The 18,289-nt window shown below is 42.4% G+C and overlaps 1 protein-coding gene across 6 annotated transcripts in view; it reads right to left on the bottom strand.

Moving 5' to 3' along the window:
• Window positions 1-18,289, bottom strand: part of SLC10A6 (solute carrier family 10 member 6) — a 76,327-nt gene that overhangs the window by 15,823 nt on the left and 42,215 nt on the right. For 3 of the 6 annotated variants that reach the window (XR_006641261.1, XR_006641260.1, XR_006641259.1), the window contains one exon: window positions 14,569-14,997. Coding sequence is in view for 3 of the 6 variants with exons in the window: in XM_045166268.1 (XP_045022203.1) it covers window positions 576-664; window positions 2,240-2,358; window positions 14,191-14,567 (585 nt within the window). In the remaining 3 variants the exon portion in view is untranslated. Of the gene's footprint in view, window positions 1-575; window positions 665-2,239; window positions 2,359-8,844; window positions 9,447-14,190; window positions 14,998-18,289 lie in introns of those variants that run through there. The other 3 variants (XM_045166268.1, XM_006055373.4, XM_044945680.2) reach the window with 3 other exon arrangements.

Here is an 18,289-nt window from a genome sequence, read left to right as displayed (position 1 = left end):
AAAAAACAAAAAAAAGACAACCCTGGAAAGTCAAGAGGAGGCAAGAGGTCCCAGTTCCCATCATTCCCAGAACTCAACACATTCTGGATGATTTCATTTTGACAGTGATTTGTGTGGTCAGAAGTCCTTGCTTGTGTGTACAGACTCCATCTTTAGAGGCTCCCCCAGGAATGCTTCTGAAAGACAGCGCTGCTCCCTGCTCTTCCAGGAAACCAGCCACATCCTAAACACTGGCCCCCACTTCACGCAGCCTTGAGCAGCCTTCGCTGGGGGGCACCATGTGAAGCCTTGTGAGTGAATGGACGCTCTCTGTCCACACGCAGGCCTAAGCTTTTCTGCCCCTAAAGCATGAGTTCCACGCTTTGCAGGATGTCATAAGCCTCAATGTAGGGGCCCACGGAAGTGATAAGGCAAGCCTTAGACTGGAGAAAATAGGGCGACTGGACACAAAAATGCAGGGCATGTAAAGAAAACTGCTGGGTGTGGGCTGTATTCTGCTGGTCCGTTTGTTCCGGTCGTTGCCTACATCCGTTTGTCAAGGCTCAGTGTCTGAAATGTCCCATGGAATTCCTTATCTTAAGAATAATTTTGGATTGTTTTGGCCACCTATAATTCACACAGACACCAAAGGCCACAGGAATGACCAGGCACACAAGGGTGATTCCTGAAAAGAAGAAACAGCTGTCAGATCGTAGGTATCCTTTCTCTACCCTTACCTCCCAGGCCTCAGCAATTTATGTCTGTTTCACGTAGATAAAAACTTTAATTAAAGCAACATTTTATTTCTGCGTCCACCTCCAAAATTTTTTTTAATCTCAAAAGACAGTCTTTGAAGGGTATATGATAGCACTGAATGCCATCATGTATTTCTCTCAGAATCCTTCAACAAGCACATGGGATTTTAGAGACAACTGAAAATGTAAAGATTAGAAAACAGATGGACCCTTTTGTGTCTTCAAGATTCTTTGGTTGCTATGTATGGGGTCACCACTCTACAACTACAGCTATTCTTTCTCTATTTGAAGCCAATGAGTCATTCGCTTTGCAAAGAATCCTTATTGCAAAACAAACACACCAACTGTTTTAGAAACCAAAGCAAGTTCTCATACTTTCACTTGTAACCAGGTAACCCACAGGCAGGTAGAGAAACACATCAATACATCGTTTAGTGAACACAAGTAAATGAAGACATTGAAGGCAGGCTCAATACAGCAGAGGTCTACTTGCCCAACAGGAGCCATACCCTGACATTTTCCAGTGCCACATTCCAAATCTGCTCACTTGAAATACTAGCCAAAGCCATATAAGTTGCTTACAATATTTGGGGCTTAAATTGTATACAAGTGCCTATTATTATATATTATCAAAACAGAATATATTAAATCTCTTAGTAACATGAAGAAGTTGCACATAAAATTATGATTTCTAAGTTAAGATTTCACTCAAATTTTACAAATTCAATGGGCTTCAGCTGTTATCCAGATGTGGCTCTGTTCATAGTTTTGAACTACGGGCCATGGGTTGTAAGCCCTCCAAGTGATAACTTGAAACTTCAGATTGACTCTTTGGAGTTCAAGAACCACAGTTTCTAACAATTCTTCAAAGACTCTGATCAAACCAGGATAGACATATCATCTCACCAAGTTTTTCCTCCAAGCTGAGTAAGTTCACAGAGCTCTCTAAAAAAAGGAGAGTTTAAGGAGGTGATGAAGGAGATATGGGTGTGGTTGTGATGTGTGGATGTGCTTTAACAGTTCATAAGAATTGTTTGTGTTGATCAGTAAAGAAGTCGAGGCTCACAGGCCATGTGACAGATGAAACTGGGGAACTAAGGTCTCGTGAGAGTCACTGAATGCAGTCAACCTGCGGGTCACAGGGGTCAAACTACTTTCCAGTGAATTATATAAGGAGAGTTTGTTTGTTTTTAATAAGTGAGCTTTCTGACTTTATTTTCAAAACTGAACACTTGTAGGCATTAAGAACTGGGACTTTGCCGTCAGATTCCAGAGTCAGAAATCAAGTTCTGCACTTAGCAGGTGCAAAACCTTGGTCAAGTGAGCTCACCTATTTCTGAAAATACAAGAAATGGAACTGGTAACAGAATCTATACTGTTGGGTTATGTGGTGAATTAAATTACACGTATGTAGAATCCCCTGTCTAAAGCAGACACATACTAAACCACAGCTGCTATTATGACCATCACTATTAACTATTTCGCGTCACAAGCCCAATACACACCTATGTTCTGATATGGAATCGTGAGGTTCTGCTCGAGGTTCCAGGACAAGGTGTAGAGATAAAGGCAGAGTGGCATCATTCCCAGGGCAGCCATTGTGGAACAGGTTGTCATACTGATGCTGAAAGTAAAATTAAAGTCATGCTTACAAGGGAGGTTTTGAAATAAAGGATTTAATCCTTAACCAAAACGACTTCTGGGGCACAACTTCTTACACATGATGTAAGGTAATGTACTTGAAACTCCCTCCTGTCTTATTATTCAACAAATGATGGCAGATTTGTGGTCTAGAAAAACATTTCCAGCAGTTCTTATCATCTATCAATTAATTCATTTTTTATGAACATTTTCTTGTCCTAAATATTCTGATAGTCACTGTAAGGATTCATTTTTTTCCTTATACAGTTCTTTATTGATACATAACCCATAGACAATAAGATTTCATTTTAAAGTATCTTTAGTGGGGAATTCCCTGGTGGTCCACCAGCTAAGACTGAGCTCCCAATGCATGGGCCCCACATTTGATCCCTGGACAAGGAACTAGTTCCCACATGTCACAACTATAGATCCCACATGCCGCAACTAAGACCCAACATAGCCAATTAAAAAAAAAAAAGTATTTTTAGTAAATGTGACTATGCTATCCTATTTCCAGAATATTTTCATCACCTCCAAAAGAAGCTCTACCCTATTAGCAGTCCCTCCCCATTCCTTTCTTCCTCCATCCCGGACAACCAGGAATCTACTTTCTAATCTATGGTTTAAGATGTCAAATTTTCTCCACTTTTATATCAATTCAGAAAGGGAGCCAAGAAGTCTTATCTGGGTCCTGAAGTCTTATAATGTTTCAAAAAAACAGGGACGGAGCCAAAAGATGCCAGGCTATATTCGAGATTGCTTATTCCTTCTGACCAATGGTCTTCTCACTGGCTTACTGTTTCTGTCTATAGGATTTTGTCCCTATCTGGGTGATAAAATCAACAAGAAAATGAGTGTGGCAGAAAGTGAAGAGGAACTAAAAAGCCTCTTGAAAGTGAAAGAGGAGAGTGAAAAAGTTGGCTTAAAGCTCAACATTCAGAAAACGAAGATCATGGCATCTGGTCCCATCACTTCATGGGAAATAGATGGGGAAACAGTGGAAACAGTGTCAGACTTTATTTTGGGGGGCTCCAAAATCACTGCAGATGGTGATTGCAGCCAGGAAATTAAAAGACGCTTACTCCTTCGAAGGAAAGTTATGACCAACCTAGATAGCATATTCAAAAGCAGAGACATTACTTTGCCAACAAAGGTCTGTCTAGTCAAGGCTATGGTTTTTCCCTTGGTCATGTATGGATGTGAAACTTGGACTGTGAAGAAAGCTGAGCGCTGAAGAATTGATGCTTTTGAAATGTGGTGTTGGAGAAGACTTTTTTTTTTTTTTAATATTTCTCTTGAGAGTCCCTTGGACTGCAAGGAGATCTAACCAATCCATTCTAAAGGAGATCAGTCCTGGGTGTTCTTTGGAAGGACTGATGCTAAAGCTGAAACTCCAATACTTTGGCCACATCATGCAAAGAGTTGACTCATTGGAAAAGACTCTGATGCTGGGAGGGATTGGCGGCAGGAGGAGAAGGAGACAACAGAGGATGAGATGGCTGGATTGCATCACCAACTCAATGGACATGAGTTTGAGTGAACTCCAGGAGTTGGTGATGGACAGGGAGGCCTGGCGTGCTGCAATTCACGGGGTCGCAAAGAGTCAGACACGACTAAGCGACTGAACTGAACTGAACTGAACTGTGTTAAGTCACGTCCGACTCTTTGAGACCCTATGGACTGTAGCCTGCCAAGCTCCTCTGACCATGGGATTCTCCAGGCAAGAATACTGGAGTAGGTTGCCATGCCCTCCGCCAGGGGATCTTCCCAACTCAGGGATAGAACCCACGTCTCTTACATCTCCTGCATCGGCAAGCAGGTTCCTTACCACTAGCGTCACCTGGGAAGCTCAAAGTTAGGGGAAATAAGATAAATGGAAGGGCCTCCCAGGTGGCACCTATGGCAAAAGAAACTGCCTGCCAATGCAGGAGCCATAAGAGACATGGATCTGATTCCTGGGTAGGGAAGATCCCCTACAGGAGGGCATGGCAACCCACTCCAGTATTCTTGCCTGGAGAATCCCATGGACAGAGGAACCTGACGGGCTACATTCCATAGGGTTGCAAAGAGTTGGCCACGACTGAAGCGACTTGGCATGGACGCAAGGTAAATGGAAATGAGATATCCTTCAGGTCAACAAAATACTTTATCTTTAAAATTGCTAGGAAAATTATACAATCTGTTTATGAATGGACAAACTGTCTATAGACACGAGAAGTGCTGCTCTACTGATTAACTGAGGCACAGGAAACATCATACAACACAAACCAGGGATAAACAAGAGTTTGTTCACTTTAACACTAGCCCTCGAAAGTCAGAGAATGTTTTAATATTCACTATTTAGGTTCTCAGAGCAACCTGCCTTGCATGTAGTACATGCCTAACCTGTGTCTGTGGTGCAGATGGCTGAGAGACTGAGGCTTACTACCTCCCACCCCACTTGATCAGGCCAGCAGGTCAACCATCATTCCTCCCCATACTATGAATCACCAATGTTTCCATTTAATTAAGTACCCTGCCTATAAAATAATCTGCCTGTGATGACTTTGACATTTTCTATCAAAAGAACAGTTGTGAGAGCCAGATGGTAAAGAAGGCATAGTGCCGAAGAATCAATGCTTTTGAACCGTGGTGCTGGAGAAGACTCTTGAGAGAGAGAGAGAGCAAAGAGATCAAACCAGTCCATCTTAAAGGAAATCAACCCTGAATACTCATCAGAAGGATGCTGAAGCTCCAATACTTTGGTCACCTGCTGCAAACTCCATTGGAAAAGACCCTGATGCTGAGAAAGACTGGAGGCAGAAGGAGAAGAGGGAACCAGAGGACGAGATAGCTGGATGGCATCACCGATGCAATGGACATGAACTTGAGCAAACTCCAGAAGATGGTGAGGGACAGGCAGGCCTGGCGTGCTGCAGTCCATAGAAAGAGATGGACATCACTGGGTGACTGAACAACAACAATCAGAAGAATGCTTATACTCCCAGAAAAGCAGCTATCATTATACTTCAGTGATATTAAAAATACTCCTTCTGGGAACTTTCCTGATGGTCCAGTGGTTATGACTCCATGCTTCTAATGCAGGGGGCCCGGGTTCAAGCTCTGGTCAGGGAACTAAGATCCCACATGCCATGAGGCATGGTGAAAACAATACTCCTTCTATACTCTCAATCATTGACAGTAAAAATGCAAAATGGTGCAAAACCTGGAAGGAGTTTGGCAACATCTAGCAAAACTTTGGCCACCTGCAAAGAGCTGACTCATTGGAAAAGACCCTGATGCTGGGAAAGATTGAGGGCAAGAGGAGAAGGGGACAGAGGATGAGATGGTTGGATGGCATCACTGACTCAATGGACATGAGTTTAAACAAACTCCGGGAAATAGTGAAGCACAGAGAAGCCTGGTGTGCTGTAGTTCATGGGGTTGCAAAGAGTTGGATACAACTTAGCGACTGAATAACAACAGCAAGCAAAATTACACATGTGTTTACCCTTTGATTCAACAATCCCCCACCTGGGAATCTAACCCAAAGATGCACCGTCAAATATTTGGCTGACTGATGACCCTTTAAGAAAACTAGAGTTAGGTAATTCACAAGTATTTGTATATATCATCCTTCTCCTCTCTGTTTCTATTTAAACATTCCTGTTTCATGGTTGCTTGTTCATTGAATAGAGGTTTATTCTTTTTTCTTTTTAGAGAAATCACACAATATAACTTACTCTGTAGCTTGGTTGCTTTTGCATTCTTTTCCACTTAATATCACAGTCATTTTCAGGACAGTAGATATAAGAAACTCATTTTTTTTTTTTTTTTCAAAAGAACTGCAACATAAATATGCCAAAATTTCCTCAATTACTCCATTAATGATGAAAAATTGCTTTGAGTTTTCTTCTGTTATAAACAATGTTATAATAAGCATTCTTACACATATTTCACTTGATTAATTCTTTTCCTTCTGTAGAATAGATTCTCCAAAGTTGAATCACTATGTCAAAAGCCTGTTTTTCATTTTAATAGATACTATCAGATTACTTTCAAAAAATTTTATTATATTTCACTATCTTCCCAACACTGGAGGTGATCCCTTTTACTTCCCATGAAAACACTGAATAATGCACCTCACTCTTCTTTTGTTATACATCTGATTCTCTACAAGGTTGTGCTTTCCAATGTTTACTAGCCTCTTGGAAATGCCCTCACAACAGCCCTGCTTGTCTGATTTTTCTTTTCTCAACTTGCAGGAGCTATTTTAAAAGTAGGTTTGTTGGTGTTCAGTCGCTAAGCCATGTTCGACTCTTTGCAACCCCATGGACTGCAGTACATCAGGCTTCCTGGTCCTGCTCTATTTCCCGGAGTTTGCCCAGATTCATGTCCATTGAGTCAGCGATGCTGTCTAACCATCTCATCTTCTGCTGCCCTCTTCTCCTTTTGCCTTCAATCTTTCCCAGCCTAACTCTTTCAATGAGTCAGCTCTTCGCATCAGGTGGCCAAAGTACTGGAGCTTCAGCTTCAGCATCAGTCTTTCCAATGAATATTCAGATTTGATTTCATATCATCAAATGTAATACAAACATTTTTCCAAGCTTATATTTTAACTATGCTTATGACTTCTGCCACAATAAATAATGAACACAGAGGTAGTCAAATCTGTCCATTTCCCCCCCCGGCTTCTGAGTTCCCTGTTTTATTAGAGATCCCCCCTTCTCCTGAGGTTTTTCAAATATTGCCCCACTTTTTACTTTTTCATAGGTTTATATTTTACATTTATGTTTTCAGCTCATCTAAAATTTATATTTTATATTGTATAAGGTATGAAACTGATCTATTGTCTTCTTTTATTTACTTGGCTGTGCTGGGTCTTAGTTGCAGCCCTCGGGATCTTTGCCCCAGGGCCCGTTTGCCAAAACAAACCACCACAGTGAGAGCCTTCGCTCTGCAATTAGAGCCCCCACTTGCCACAACTAGAGAAAAACCTCTGCAGCAATGAAGACCCAGCACAGCCTAAATAAATTAATAAAATAAAATAAAATAAAAAAACAATGAATGTTTGAGTTGGGCAAAGCCTTCTTCCTAACTGAAGAGCAAATTAAGGAAGAAAAGCAGTTTGCCAGAGCTTTCAAATCTCTGTATCCATGAAGAGTGTGTCTGGGACACTTCCTAATTCCTAGTCTATGACAGCGCTACATTTCTGGCTCTTCCTACCACCACATGCTGAAAGGAAGTCGATACCACCTCACTTTGATCGTGAACTTCTGGAGAACTAGCATAGCATTTTCCACCTGTATGGCTTTGGATCAAATCCCAGAAAGGTAGGGTTTCCCAGGTGGTGCAGTGGGTAAACAATCTGTCTGTAAGGCAGGAGACACAGGGTCCATCCCTGGGTTGCGAAGATCCCCTGGAGAAGAGAATAGCAACCCACTCCAGCACTTTTGCCTGGAGAATCCCATGGACCAAGGAGCCTGGTGGGCTACAGTCCATGGGGCTGCAAAGAGTCAGACATGACTGAAGAGACTGAGCATGATGCACGCACCAAAAATGTAGGATTCATGACTGTGGGAAGCAAACTGTGAGATTCTATCAGACTCATTCTATACCCTTGAGTACACAGGTGACGGTTTCCACCCTTGACACAACTCATGCGCAACACATGCATAGTGATGGTCAAGGATGGATGGCCATCCATGACCCCGGTGCTCTGCCAACAATTACAAATGCCAACAAAGCTTGGAAAAGCACACGGTGAGTGTGCATGAGTGCGATGGACAGTCACACCTTTTGTTTTACTGCCATGAAATTCCAGTGCAGCATAAACAGAGGATGTGGCCAACTGGGTCTCTCAGCTACTCACCGAGGAAAATTGTTGGCAAAATCTGACTGCAGTATAACAAGATTCCGCTTGCACTAAGCAGAATGGCATCACTGTCACAAACCCTTATAGAGAATAATGAGACAGAGTCGACAAGTCTGGACAAACAGGTAAACCCTGAACCTCCTTTAAAACATGGAAATTACATATCTGTGCATTATACTAAAGTGTAGTGTCCATGGGTATACTATTTTGCAATGGGTTTAAATTATTCAATGGTTTTTAGCTTGAAACCAGTAAACTCTGGAACGCTGACACTCAAAACTGTGAAAGAATACATTTGCTTTCCCACTGGAAAAAAAAACACATAAAATTATCTAGCTAGCCAGATGGACATGGAATATACTATAAGATCAGATCAATAGACTTGGCCCTAGAGACAGGTTCCAGGCCAGGTTTTTCATCCCCAAATATAAACATTATTCCTGTCTGCTGCTCCTCAAGAAGAGTAATCAGCATTTATTGAGTACCACGTGCTAAGTATCAGACTTCATTACATACATTTTCCTCTTTTCATCTATAAAACAATTCTATGTGTGGGTATTATTTTCATTAGGGAAAAAAATACTAAAGTATGTAGAGTTACAGACAGAAACTTACACTGAGTCACATGGATTCAGTCTCAATTCTGTCTCTCTCCTCTGCAGTTCTCCACCAGGCCCTGTTAAGTAGACTTGAAGAATCTGAAGTCCTATTTTCAGGGTCTCTGCTGAAGGATCAAGAACTTCTTTAAAGTCAAAATTGGCCGCTGACTCTCTCAGCTCTACCACCATAAGTGCCCAGAATTCTTTCTTTGCTGCTGAGGACAAAAACACGTCCTCAGGGAAGAAAAGACTTCGTACATCAAAGTTATCAAACTTGAGTTCCCAGGTGACCTAGTGGCTAGGATCCCAGGCTATTGATGCCAGGAGCCAGATTCAGTCCCTGGTTGGGGAACAGATCCTGCAATATCCTGAAAGTACTTAATGCCACTGCCTGTACACTTAAAAATGTTAAAACGGTAACTGCTATGTTATCTATATTTATCATAATGGAAAAAAGGACCTCATATGACACGAACTTACCTACGAAACAGACGCCAAGTCACAGACCTGCGGCTGCCAAGGGGCAGGCAGCAGGGAAGGGCTGGATTGGGAGTTTGGGATAAGCCGATGCAAACTATTATATATAGAATGGGTCACCAAGGTCCTACTGTATAGAACAGGGAACTATATTCAATATCCTGCAATAAACTACAATGAAAAGAAAAGAAAAAGGGACCTCAGAGAGTCTAACCCATTACTTTCACAAATGAGGAAACAGTCCAGAAAGGCAAATTGCTTAAAGACACACAGCTCCTTGAGCAGGACCTAAAACACAGACCTCTGACACAGTGCTCTTTTGCCTAACCTATATAATAATAATAATAATAACTTTATATTTATACATATATATATGTGTGTGTGTGTGTGTATGTATATTGCCTCATTCAATCCAGACAACAACCAGTGAGGCAGCTTATGTTTTTCCCTATTTTAGAAGTGGGTTTCCTAATGAAATAAAAGCATACAAAATTTACACGACCTGCCAAGATGACCAAGTTAGTAAGTGACTAGGACTTCAAGCTCCCAACGTGGGGGGCCCAGATTCAATCCCAGATTGGAGAACTGGAAGGAAAGTTATGACCAACCTAGACAGCATATTAAAAAGCAGAGACATTACTTTGCCAACAAAGGTCCATCTAGTCAAGGCTATGGTTTTTCCAGTGGTCATGTATGGATGTGAGAGTTGGACTGTGAAGAAAGCTGAGCACCGAAGAATTGATGCTTTTGAACTGTGGTGTTGGAGAAGACTCTTGAGAGTCCCTTGGACTGCAAGGAGATCCAACCAGTCCATCCTAAAGGAGATCAGTCCTGAGTGTTCATTGGAAGGACTGATGTTGAAGCTGAAACTCCAATACTTTGGCTACCTATTGCGAAGAGCTGACTCATTTGAAAAGACCCTAATGCTGGGAGGGATTGGAGGCAGGAGGAGAAGGGGATGACAGAGGATGAGATGGTTGGATGGCATCACCAACTCAATGGACATGGGTTTGGGTGGACTCCGGGAGTTGGTGATGGACAGGGACGCCTGGCATGCTGCGATTCATGGGGTCGCAGAGTTGGACACGACTGAGCTACTGAACTGAACTGAACTGAACTGGAGAACTGGATCCCAAATGCTGCAACTAAAGATCCCACGTGCTGCAAAAGGACCAGGCACAGCTAAATAAATTAATTAAAAAAAATTTTTTTATGTGTGGGATATGTTTAAAGAACAGTCCATTCTTACTACAGACCAGCTATGCTTAAGGGGTTAATGGGAAATAAACCTACAAAAGTCCATTAGACTTGAATTAGGTTCTATTCAATTTAGCAGGTGTTGAAAAGCCTTTATATGTATATATTCCTTTTCTCCTCACAATACCACAAAGGAACTACTATGATTTCTAGTTATAAAAAAGAGGTCCCAAGTCAGGATATAAAGACAAGCAGTCAAATCTCAGAGCCTGTCTTAACCACTTACTACAAAACCATGATGGAGAGATGGAAGGCAGAGAGTACATTGTGAAGGTGCTGCAACTGGCCAAGAAAAGAACTGTGGGGCCTGAATAGAGGTGATGGCAGTGGAGAGATGGGAAGCCAAGCTCTGCATGATGCCAAGAGGCTGGGCTACAGTACGAGCCACAGGACTGAACAGAGGAAGAGAAGCATGGACGGAGTCACAGGGGACTGCTAAGATGATGAGCCCAAGTGACTGGGAAGAGGACTGAGGTCAGCATCAGACACTCAGAATACAGAAACTCAGTTATGTCTGACTCTGCAGCCTCACGGACTGCAGCCACCAGGCTCCTCTGTCCATGGACTTCTCCAGACAAGACTGGAAGGTGTAGCCATGCTCTTCTCCAAAGGATCTTCCCAACCGAGGGATCAAACGTGGGTCTCCTTCATTGCAGGTGGATTCTTTACCATCTGAGCTACCAGATGCTGGACTAAATGCTCTTAGATTTCAACTAGTATGAAAAACAGAATTCCTATCAATGATTGTCTGAGTTTTGTTAAAAGTTATTTTTGTTAGTAGTCAAGTAAGAAAAGCAATGAACTTGGATACTGTTTCAGTCAATAATACTGAGTTTCCAATTTATAATTTTTACAGAAAATTAAGATTCATTACTCTTGTATCTATAAGCTTTTGAAAATCTAGTATTTAGTCCCCATTTAAAAATTTCATTTCTTTGAATTTAAACATTTTTACTTGATTTTTGTTTTGTTTTTTTGTTTGTGAGGCTTGAAATCAAAATTTTATAAGAAAAAGGGGAAAGTAGCTAATATTTACTGTGTACCTACTATGTGCCTGGCACCCTGCATATATATTTCCTGCTTAAAATACAGTCTCATGGGGAATAGGTAATTTTAACCTCATTTCACAAATGAGGCTTATAGGTTAAATAAATTGACCAAAGTTAAAAGCTAATTAAGCAAAGTAAAATGAGCTTTACCTTTTACAGACTTCCTATTATTGGTGCTTTTATTATAATGTTGGCTAATAAGAGATGAAGATAAATGTTCTCTTTCCCAGAGGTATTTAAGAACACTGTTTAAAGATGTATGCTCCTACCTAAATGTCCATCAACAGAGGAATGGATAAAGAAGATGTGGTACATATATACTATGGAATACTATTCAGCCACAGAAAGGAACAAAACTGTGCCATTTGCAGAGAGATGGATGGACCTAGAGACAGTCACACAGAGTGAAGTAAGTCAGAAAGAGAAAAAACAAATACTGTATTAACACATATATGTGGAATTTAGCAAAATAGTCCAGGTGAACTTGTTTGCAAAGCAGACATAGATTCACAGATGTAGCGAACAAAAGTACAGATACCAAGCAGGAAAGAAGGGGGTTTAGGACAGATTGGGAGATTGGGATTGATATACACTACGATGTATAAAATAGATAACTAATGAGAACGGACTGTAGAGCACAGGGAACGCTACTCAATGCTCTACATGACCTAAAGTGCTCTAAGTGGCCTAAATGGGAAGGAAATTGGAAAAAGTGGTGATTTAGGTAAACATACAGCTGACTCACTTTGCTGTACAGCAGAAACTAACACAACATTGTAAAGGAACTATACTTCAATAAAAAAAGTTTTTTAAAGATTTATGCTCATACTCAGAAGATCTAGTTGTGCTAATAAATAGCATTGAAGAAAGTGCCCAAATTGCAGACTGATGAGAAACAGCTGTGACTTTAAATCTGAATTTTGCCATATTCAATGTGTAGCATTTGGCAATCTACTTAACCAATCTGAGACACAATTTTCTCAGCCATAAAATTCAGAATTATAAACTGTCATTTACAAGGTTGTTTTGAGGGCCAAGAAAGAAGAGAAAGAGCATGCGTGAAAGCATCAGTCCCGTGCCTGTTCAGGGTACTTAATAAATATGTGTCCTTTTTCTTGCCCAAAACTTGCAGTCCCTGGAAGTTATCACTGTTATATAGACTTTGTGTAAAGAATATTTATCATTTTCCAATTATTATGTTAATGGTCAGCTTTACTGAATTTCAATTAGCAGTGCACATTGAGGGGGGAGGGTTTAAATGAGCGAGACAAGTGATTCATTTTAAATCTTTGATAAGTGGGTAACTAAAAACATAACCATATGAAAATTAATTATTGGTCTGCTTGGCATGAACCCATTAAAATTTATAGGTGAAATAAGTTCCATATGCTAAACATTGAGCACATGCAGGAAACTAGAAACCCATACCAGCAGCTGACTCACTAACGTCAACTCCCAGCAAAGTCACCACCTCCGATTCATTCATTCATTGTATAATAAATTTCAACTAAATGGCATACATATCGAACAAAGATTTAAATTTATAAGTAGGTCTTTCCCGGGGCAAAAGGTGAAACAGCTTGTTCATAAGTAAGCAAAGATTCTAGAATGACCACTGCTTTGTAGCCCTTTCATTTTTATAATTGTGATTCCATCCTTTCCTCAAATGCCCTTTTTTTCCCCTCATTGGAACAAGTACTCCAAAATATATGTGATTAATTCATTTTCATTAAAATGTAAATGAATGATAACGCTTGATGTCTCCCCAGGGGTTTTCAGCTACACTGTAACTGGGATCAGGGTCATTGACCAAAATGAAAGGAATGAGATTCTAGTAGTGAATGCTAAGCATCTTGAAAGCCACAAAAAAGCTTTAGTCATAAAAGTCTTTGTGCTACTCCGCAAGTCAACTCAACAGGCCTCTTAAAGCAGGATACCCCTGAAGCACCCTTATCCAATCCCCCAAAATGCTGATCTCATAAAGCAGGTGCTCATTAGGGTCACCAGGCCCTCATTCTGCTTGTGTGGACACCACCATCACCACCACTACAATAGCAACCAACTATCCTTAGCTTCCTGGGAGTCTGATCCTATTGTGAAATTAGGACTGTTGTTAAAGCCATCGGTGTGGGTGAGAATGAGTTCACGCCTAGGAAGGGCCACTGGGTGAGGCGGAGACGTGACTTCACTACTGTGTATGAGCCCAGCCCCTTTACTCAGAAAAGAATAACAGTTGCCAGTGAAACAGAGGACAGTCACAGCAAAGTTAATTTTAAGTTCAAAAAGGAAAGTCCTGGGGACTTCCCTGGTGGTTTAAGGGCTTAGACTCCCCACTTCCACTGCAGGGGGTGTGGGTTCAATCTCAGGTCCGGGAACTAAGATCCCACATGCTGTGTGGTGTGGCCAAAAATCAAGGGGGAAAAAAAGATGAAAGTCCTTCTGGGACTGAACAAGTCTCTGTAAAATGTTTCCCACTGGAAACTCTATCTAGACTGGCAGAGTGTTTAACACAACCGTGTAAGCCTCCCACACCCACCCCAGGCAGGGGAAGACAGCTGAGCCTCCCTCATGTAACTTACCTGAGATCCATATCTCCATCCACCCAGAAGGTGAAAATGTTTGAGACGGTTCCCCCTGGGCAACACCCCATGATGAGGACAGCTATAGCTTGGAGGGGCTTCAGGGAGAAGCTGATGATCAGGAGGTAGGCGATGAGAGGCATGAGCCCAAACTGGCAGAGCATTCCCACAGCGATGCCCCAGGGTCTCCTGATGTGTCCCCAGAGCTTCTGGACCTCCACAGAGCATCCCAAGGAGAACATCAGTAGGCCGATCATCAGGGCCGACACCACTGTGAATACGAGGTCCAGGTTCCCATACGCCTTCAGCCCCTCCGGCAGCTCCTCCTCCGAACTGTTGGCCGGGCAGGCCAAGCCACTGGAACAATTTGCTCTCATCTCCTTATCTCCTTAAGGCAGCATCACAAATGAACCTCCTGCTGTAATGGCTGGGCAGGTCTATCCTGCTGTATTTTGTAATAATGTCACCAAGTCACACGTGAAGGATCATTCCAGGAGCCAAGGGCCAGCCAGGTGATTCATCCTAATTTGGTCAATTTATTCACAAGTGGATTATAAAAGTAATTATCATGGCCAAGAAACATAATAAACTGTGGAAAGGAAGGCTTTCCACATTTACTGATACTTACCGGTGACATTCACGTGAAATGAGACAAGAAACTTACTGTCAAGTGGAACAACTGGTGCGCCATCAGCAATCACGTTGGGTTCCAGGAAAGCAGGCTGGTTGGCAAGACATAATTTCTCCAGATTCAGTGGGGATTTCCAAGAGCCAGGATGCAATGTTTTGCAGAGAGAAAGGCTAACTCTGGGGGAAAAGAAAAAAAACAAAGGCAGCTAAGCCAAAGCCACACCTCGTAGCATGAGCAAAATACTTCAGCCTAGAGAATTCTATGAGGAGCATAGAGGAGCCTGGCGGGCTCCAGTCCATGGAGTCACAAAGAGGCGGACACAACAGAGTGACTAACACTTTCACTTTCTGTTGAAGAAATTAAAACAAAAGAAGGCCAGTTTAAGAAATGTCAGGAGGGAATAAGGATCATTTCAAGAGAGCTTTGGAATTAGTCACTTTTTCTTCTTTCTGTTTCTACTAGAATGCGTGTCTAAAACCAATGGTTAAATGCCTGTGAGAGTAATACGGTGTTAAGCACCCGGTGCGTCTCGTGAAACATGTGGAAACTCATTTCTGATCTGAACCCAAAATAATTCAAGGGAAATGTCACTCTCCTTCGGAGAATAGAGTCGGCTTTGAGATGCCCCACCCCTGGGTCTTGAGGTGAGGTCTGGGAATTCAGCAATGAAATGTGATAAAGAGCTTGTCTGGGGAAGGCTCGAGACAGAGTCTGAGGTCAGCCTGTGACCGCAATGGCCTGGGGCCTCTCTGTGTGTCTTAACCACACAATCACATGTTTTGTTGGCAAAACCAGGCGAGAAAAGAACGGTCCCATGAAACTAAGGCTCCAAAACAGCAGACACCACACCCTTTCTCACTGAAAGCAGGAAGTATATTTGTGGCACAGAGGCTGAGGACAGGGAACACTTTATAAATGGGCCCACGTGTCTTCAGACTGACACTAGCTCTGCATTGTTTATTTCTAGATTAGCAAATTACTTTCCATGACAAAATGTTCTGGGCATGCTTGCTGTATACAAAAACAAGCTGAATACAAATGTGAAATGAAATCTATTTGCAGGAAGTATAAACTGACTCAGGCAACCTACACCCCAAAAGCAGCTCTGAAGGGAGAACCTTGCTGGAGGCCATTCACAGGTCTTGTTTTATGCCCAAGAACAAGCTAACATCTACAGCAAACCTGGTGAGCTTGTCAGGAGACAACCCAGAACCATCTGCATTGTGTTTATTCAGAGTCAAGCAAAGAAATGGGCTTCCCTTGTGGCTCAGCTGGTAAAGAATCCGCCTGCAATGAGGGAGACCTGGGTTCGATCCCTGGGTTGGGAAGATCCCCTGGAAAAGGGAAAGGCTGCCCACTCCATTATTCTGGCCTGGAGAATTCCATGGACTGTATAGTCCATGGGGTAGCAAAGAGTTGGACACGACTGAGTGACTTTCACTCACAAGCAGAGAAATGGATATTCAGGAGTGGGTTAGGTCTCTGGAAAGCTGGTGTTCTCAGCTGAAAGATGTTAAGGTGTGGTCAAGCTGAAGCGGAATAGAGGAAGGAAAGAATTAACATTTTTTTGAGGACCGACTAAGTGACAGGGGGTTTCCCAGGTGGCTCAATGGAAAGAATCCACCTGCCAAGCAGGAAATGCAAGTTTGATCCCTGGGTCAGGAAGATCCCCTGGAAGAGGAAATGGAAACCCACTCCAGTATTCTTGCTTGGGAAACCCCAAGGACAGAGGAGCCTGGTGGGCTGCAGTCCATGGGGTCACCAAAGAGTCGGACACAACTGAGCAACTCAACAACAAAGTGACAGAGACATGCTAGGTTATTTGCACTTATGTGGCTGTGTCTGGTGAAGCAGAACATTTTTTAACTTTATTTAGTAAGAAAGTGAAAGTGAAGTCACTCAGTCGTGTCCGACTCTTTGAGACCCCATGGACTGTAGCCTACCAGGCTCCTCCATCCATGGGATTCTCCAGGCAAGAGTACTGGATTGGGTTGCCATTTCCTTCTCCAGGAGATCTTCCCAACACAGGGATCGAACCCAGGTCTCCCGCATTGCAGGCAGACGCTTTACCATCTGAGTAAGAAAGTATCAGATTATTTCTGTTTGGATAATGTTAAAAAGTCCCTTAGTAGACGTTTCTTACTAAAAGAATCACTTGAACAACTCTTCTTAGTTATACAAATTTAAGTTTAGTAAGCCATACCCAATAGTGATTGGTTTTGCTACTCAGCTCTAATAGCTGGAAAATGAAATGAAATGTTAGTTGCTCAGTTATGTCTGACTCTTTGCCACCCACTGGGCTGTAGCCTGCCAGGCTCCTCTGCCCATGGAATTCTCCAGGCAAGAATACTGGAGTGCGTTGCCATTCCCTTCTTGACCCAGGGATTGAATGAACCCAAGTCTCCTGAATTGTAGGCAGAATCTTTACCGTCTTAGCCACAAGGGAAGCCCTGAGGAGGGGGCTAAATTTGCAAAGTAAACTTAAGTAGTCTCCAAAGGCGAAGGTGACCTTGGCCACTTGCCTTTTAAAATATAGTGTTATCAGAATTTCTCAAATGTAATTCAGTTGGATGATTCCAACGGAGGTCCATTGACAGGAATAGTTACAAAAGTCTAATTACACACCAAGAAAGGGATGTCTGGACTGGTGACAAGTTCCTCTGGACCCAGTTGTCTTGGGAGAGATGTTACAGGGTGATAAAGGACACAGTGACTGAGTACATGGATGCAGCTGGAAAAGAAGTAGCCTTGAGAGGCCAAGCTTGGGCACCACCATGATGTGTACAAGGCAGCAGTGAGAGAGGACCCACTGGCCTCGGTAGAACCAACTTATTCAAAACATCCTGAGGCAGGAAGTAGATGGGCCAAGATGAAAATAGCAAGACAATCAGGGAGGAGGCTGAGCCCTGCCCAGACAGAAGATAAGAGACCACATATTTCTCCTTCTCAAAGTCAGGAGACCTCCCTGTCTACACATGTGCAGAAAGACTCCTTGGAGGTCAAAAAGGGAGTGATGCTAAGTGATGCTAACTATGCATAGGCCTCTTTGGTGGAATCCATCTTGGCCAAGAGATACGTGAGGATCCTGAGATATACCAAATATGAACTCTGACCCAGGCAAATCAAAGTGACTGGCCAAAGAAAAAGTCAGAAGAAATGCCCCATAAAAGTGATTCAAACTACCACAAGGACTCAACTCTCTCTCTGAGTCCACCCAAGTCTATCTACAGGTACTATACTCTTTTCCTCCTAAATAAACACTTTTCTGGTTTCACTACTTCTGTCTTTGTGGGAATTCTTTTCTGCAAAGCCAAGGAGAAAAGGAAAGATATACACATTTGAATGCAGAGTTCCAAAGAACAGCAAGGAGAGATAAGAAAGCCTTCCTAAGTGATCAATGCAAAGCAATAGAGAAAAACAATAGAATGGGAAAGACTAGAGATCCGTTCAAGAAAATTAGAGATACCA

This window comes from Bubalus bubalis, chromosome 7, assembly GCF_019923935.1.
Source record: "Bubalus bubalis isolate 160015118507 breed Murrah chromosome 7, NDDB_SH_1, whole genome shotgun sequence".
In the NCBI taxonomy this organism is placed as follows: Eukaryota; Metazoa; Chordata; class Mammalia; order Artiodactyla; family Bovidae; genus Bubalus; species Bubalus bubalis.
This window is presented reverse-complemented; position numbering and strand designations above follow the sequence as displayed.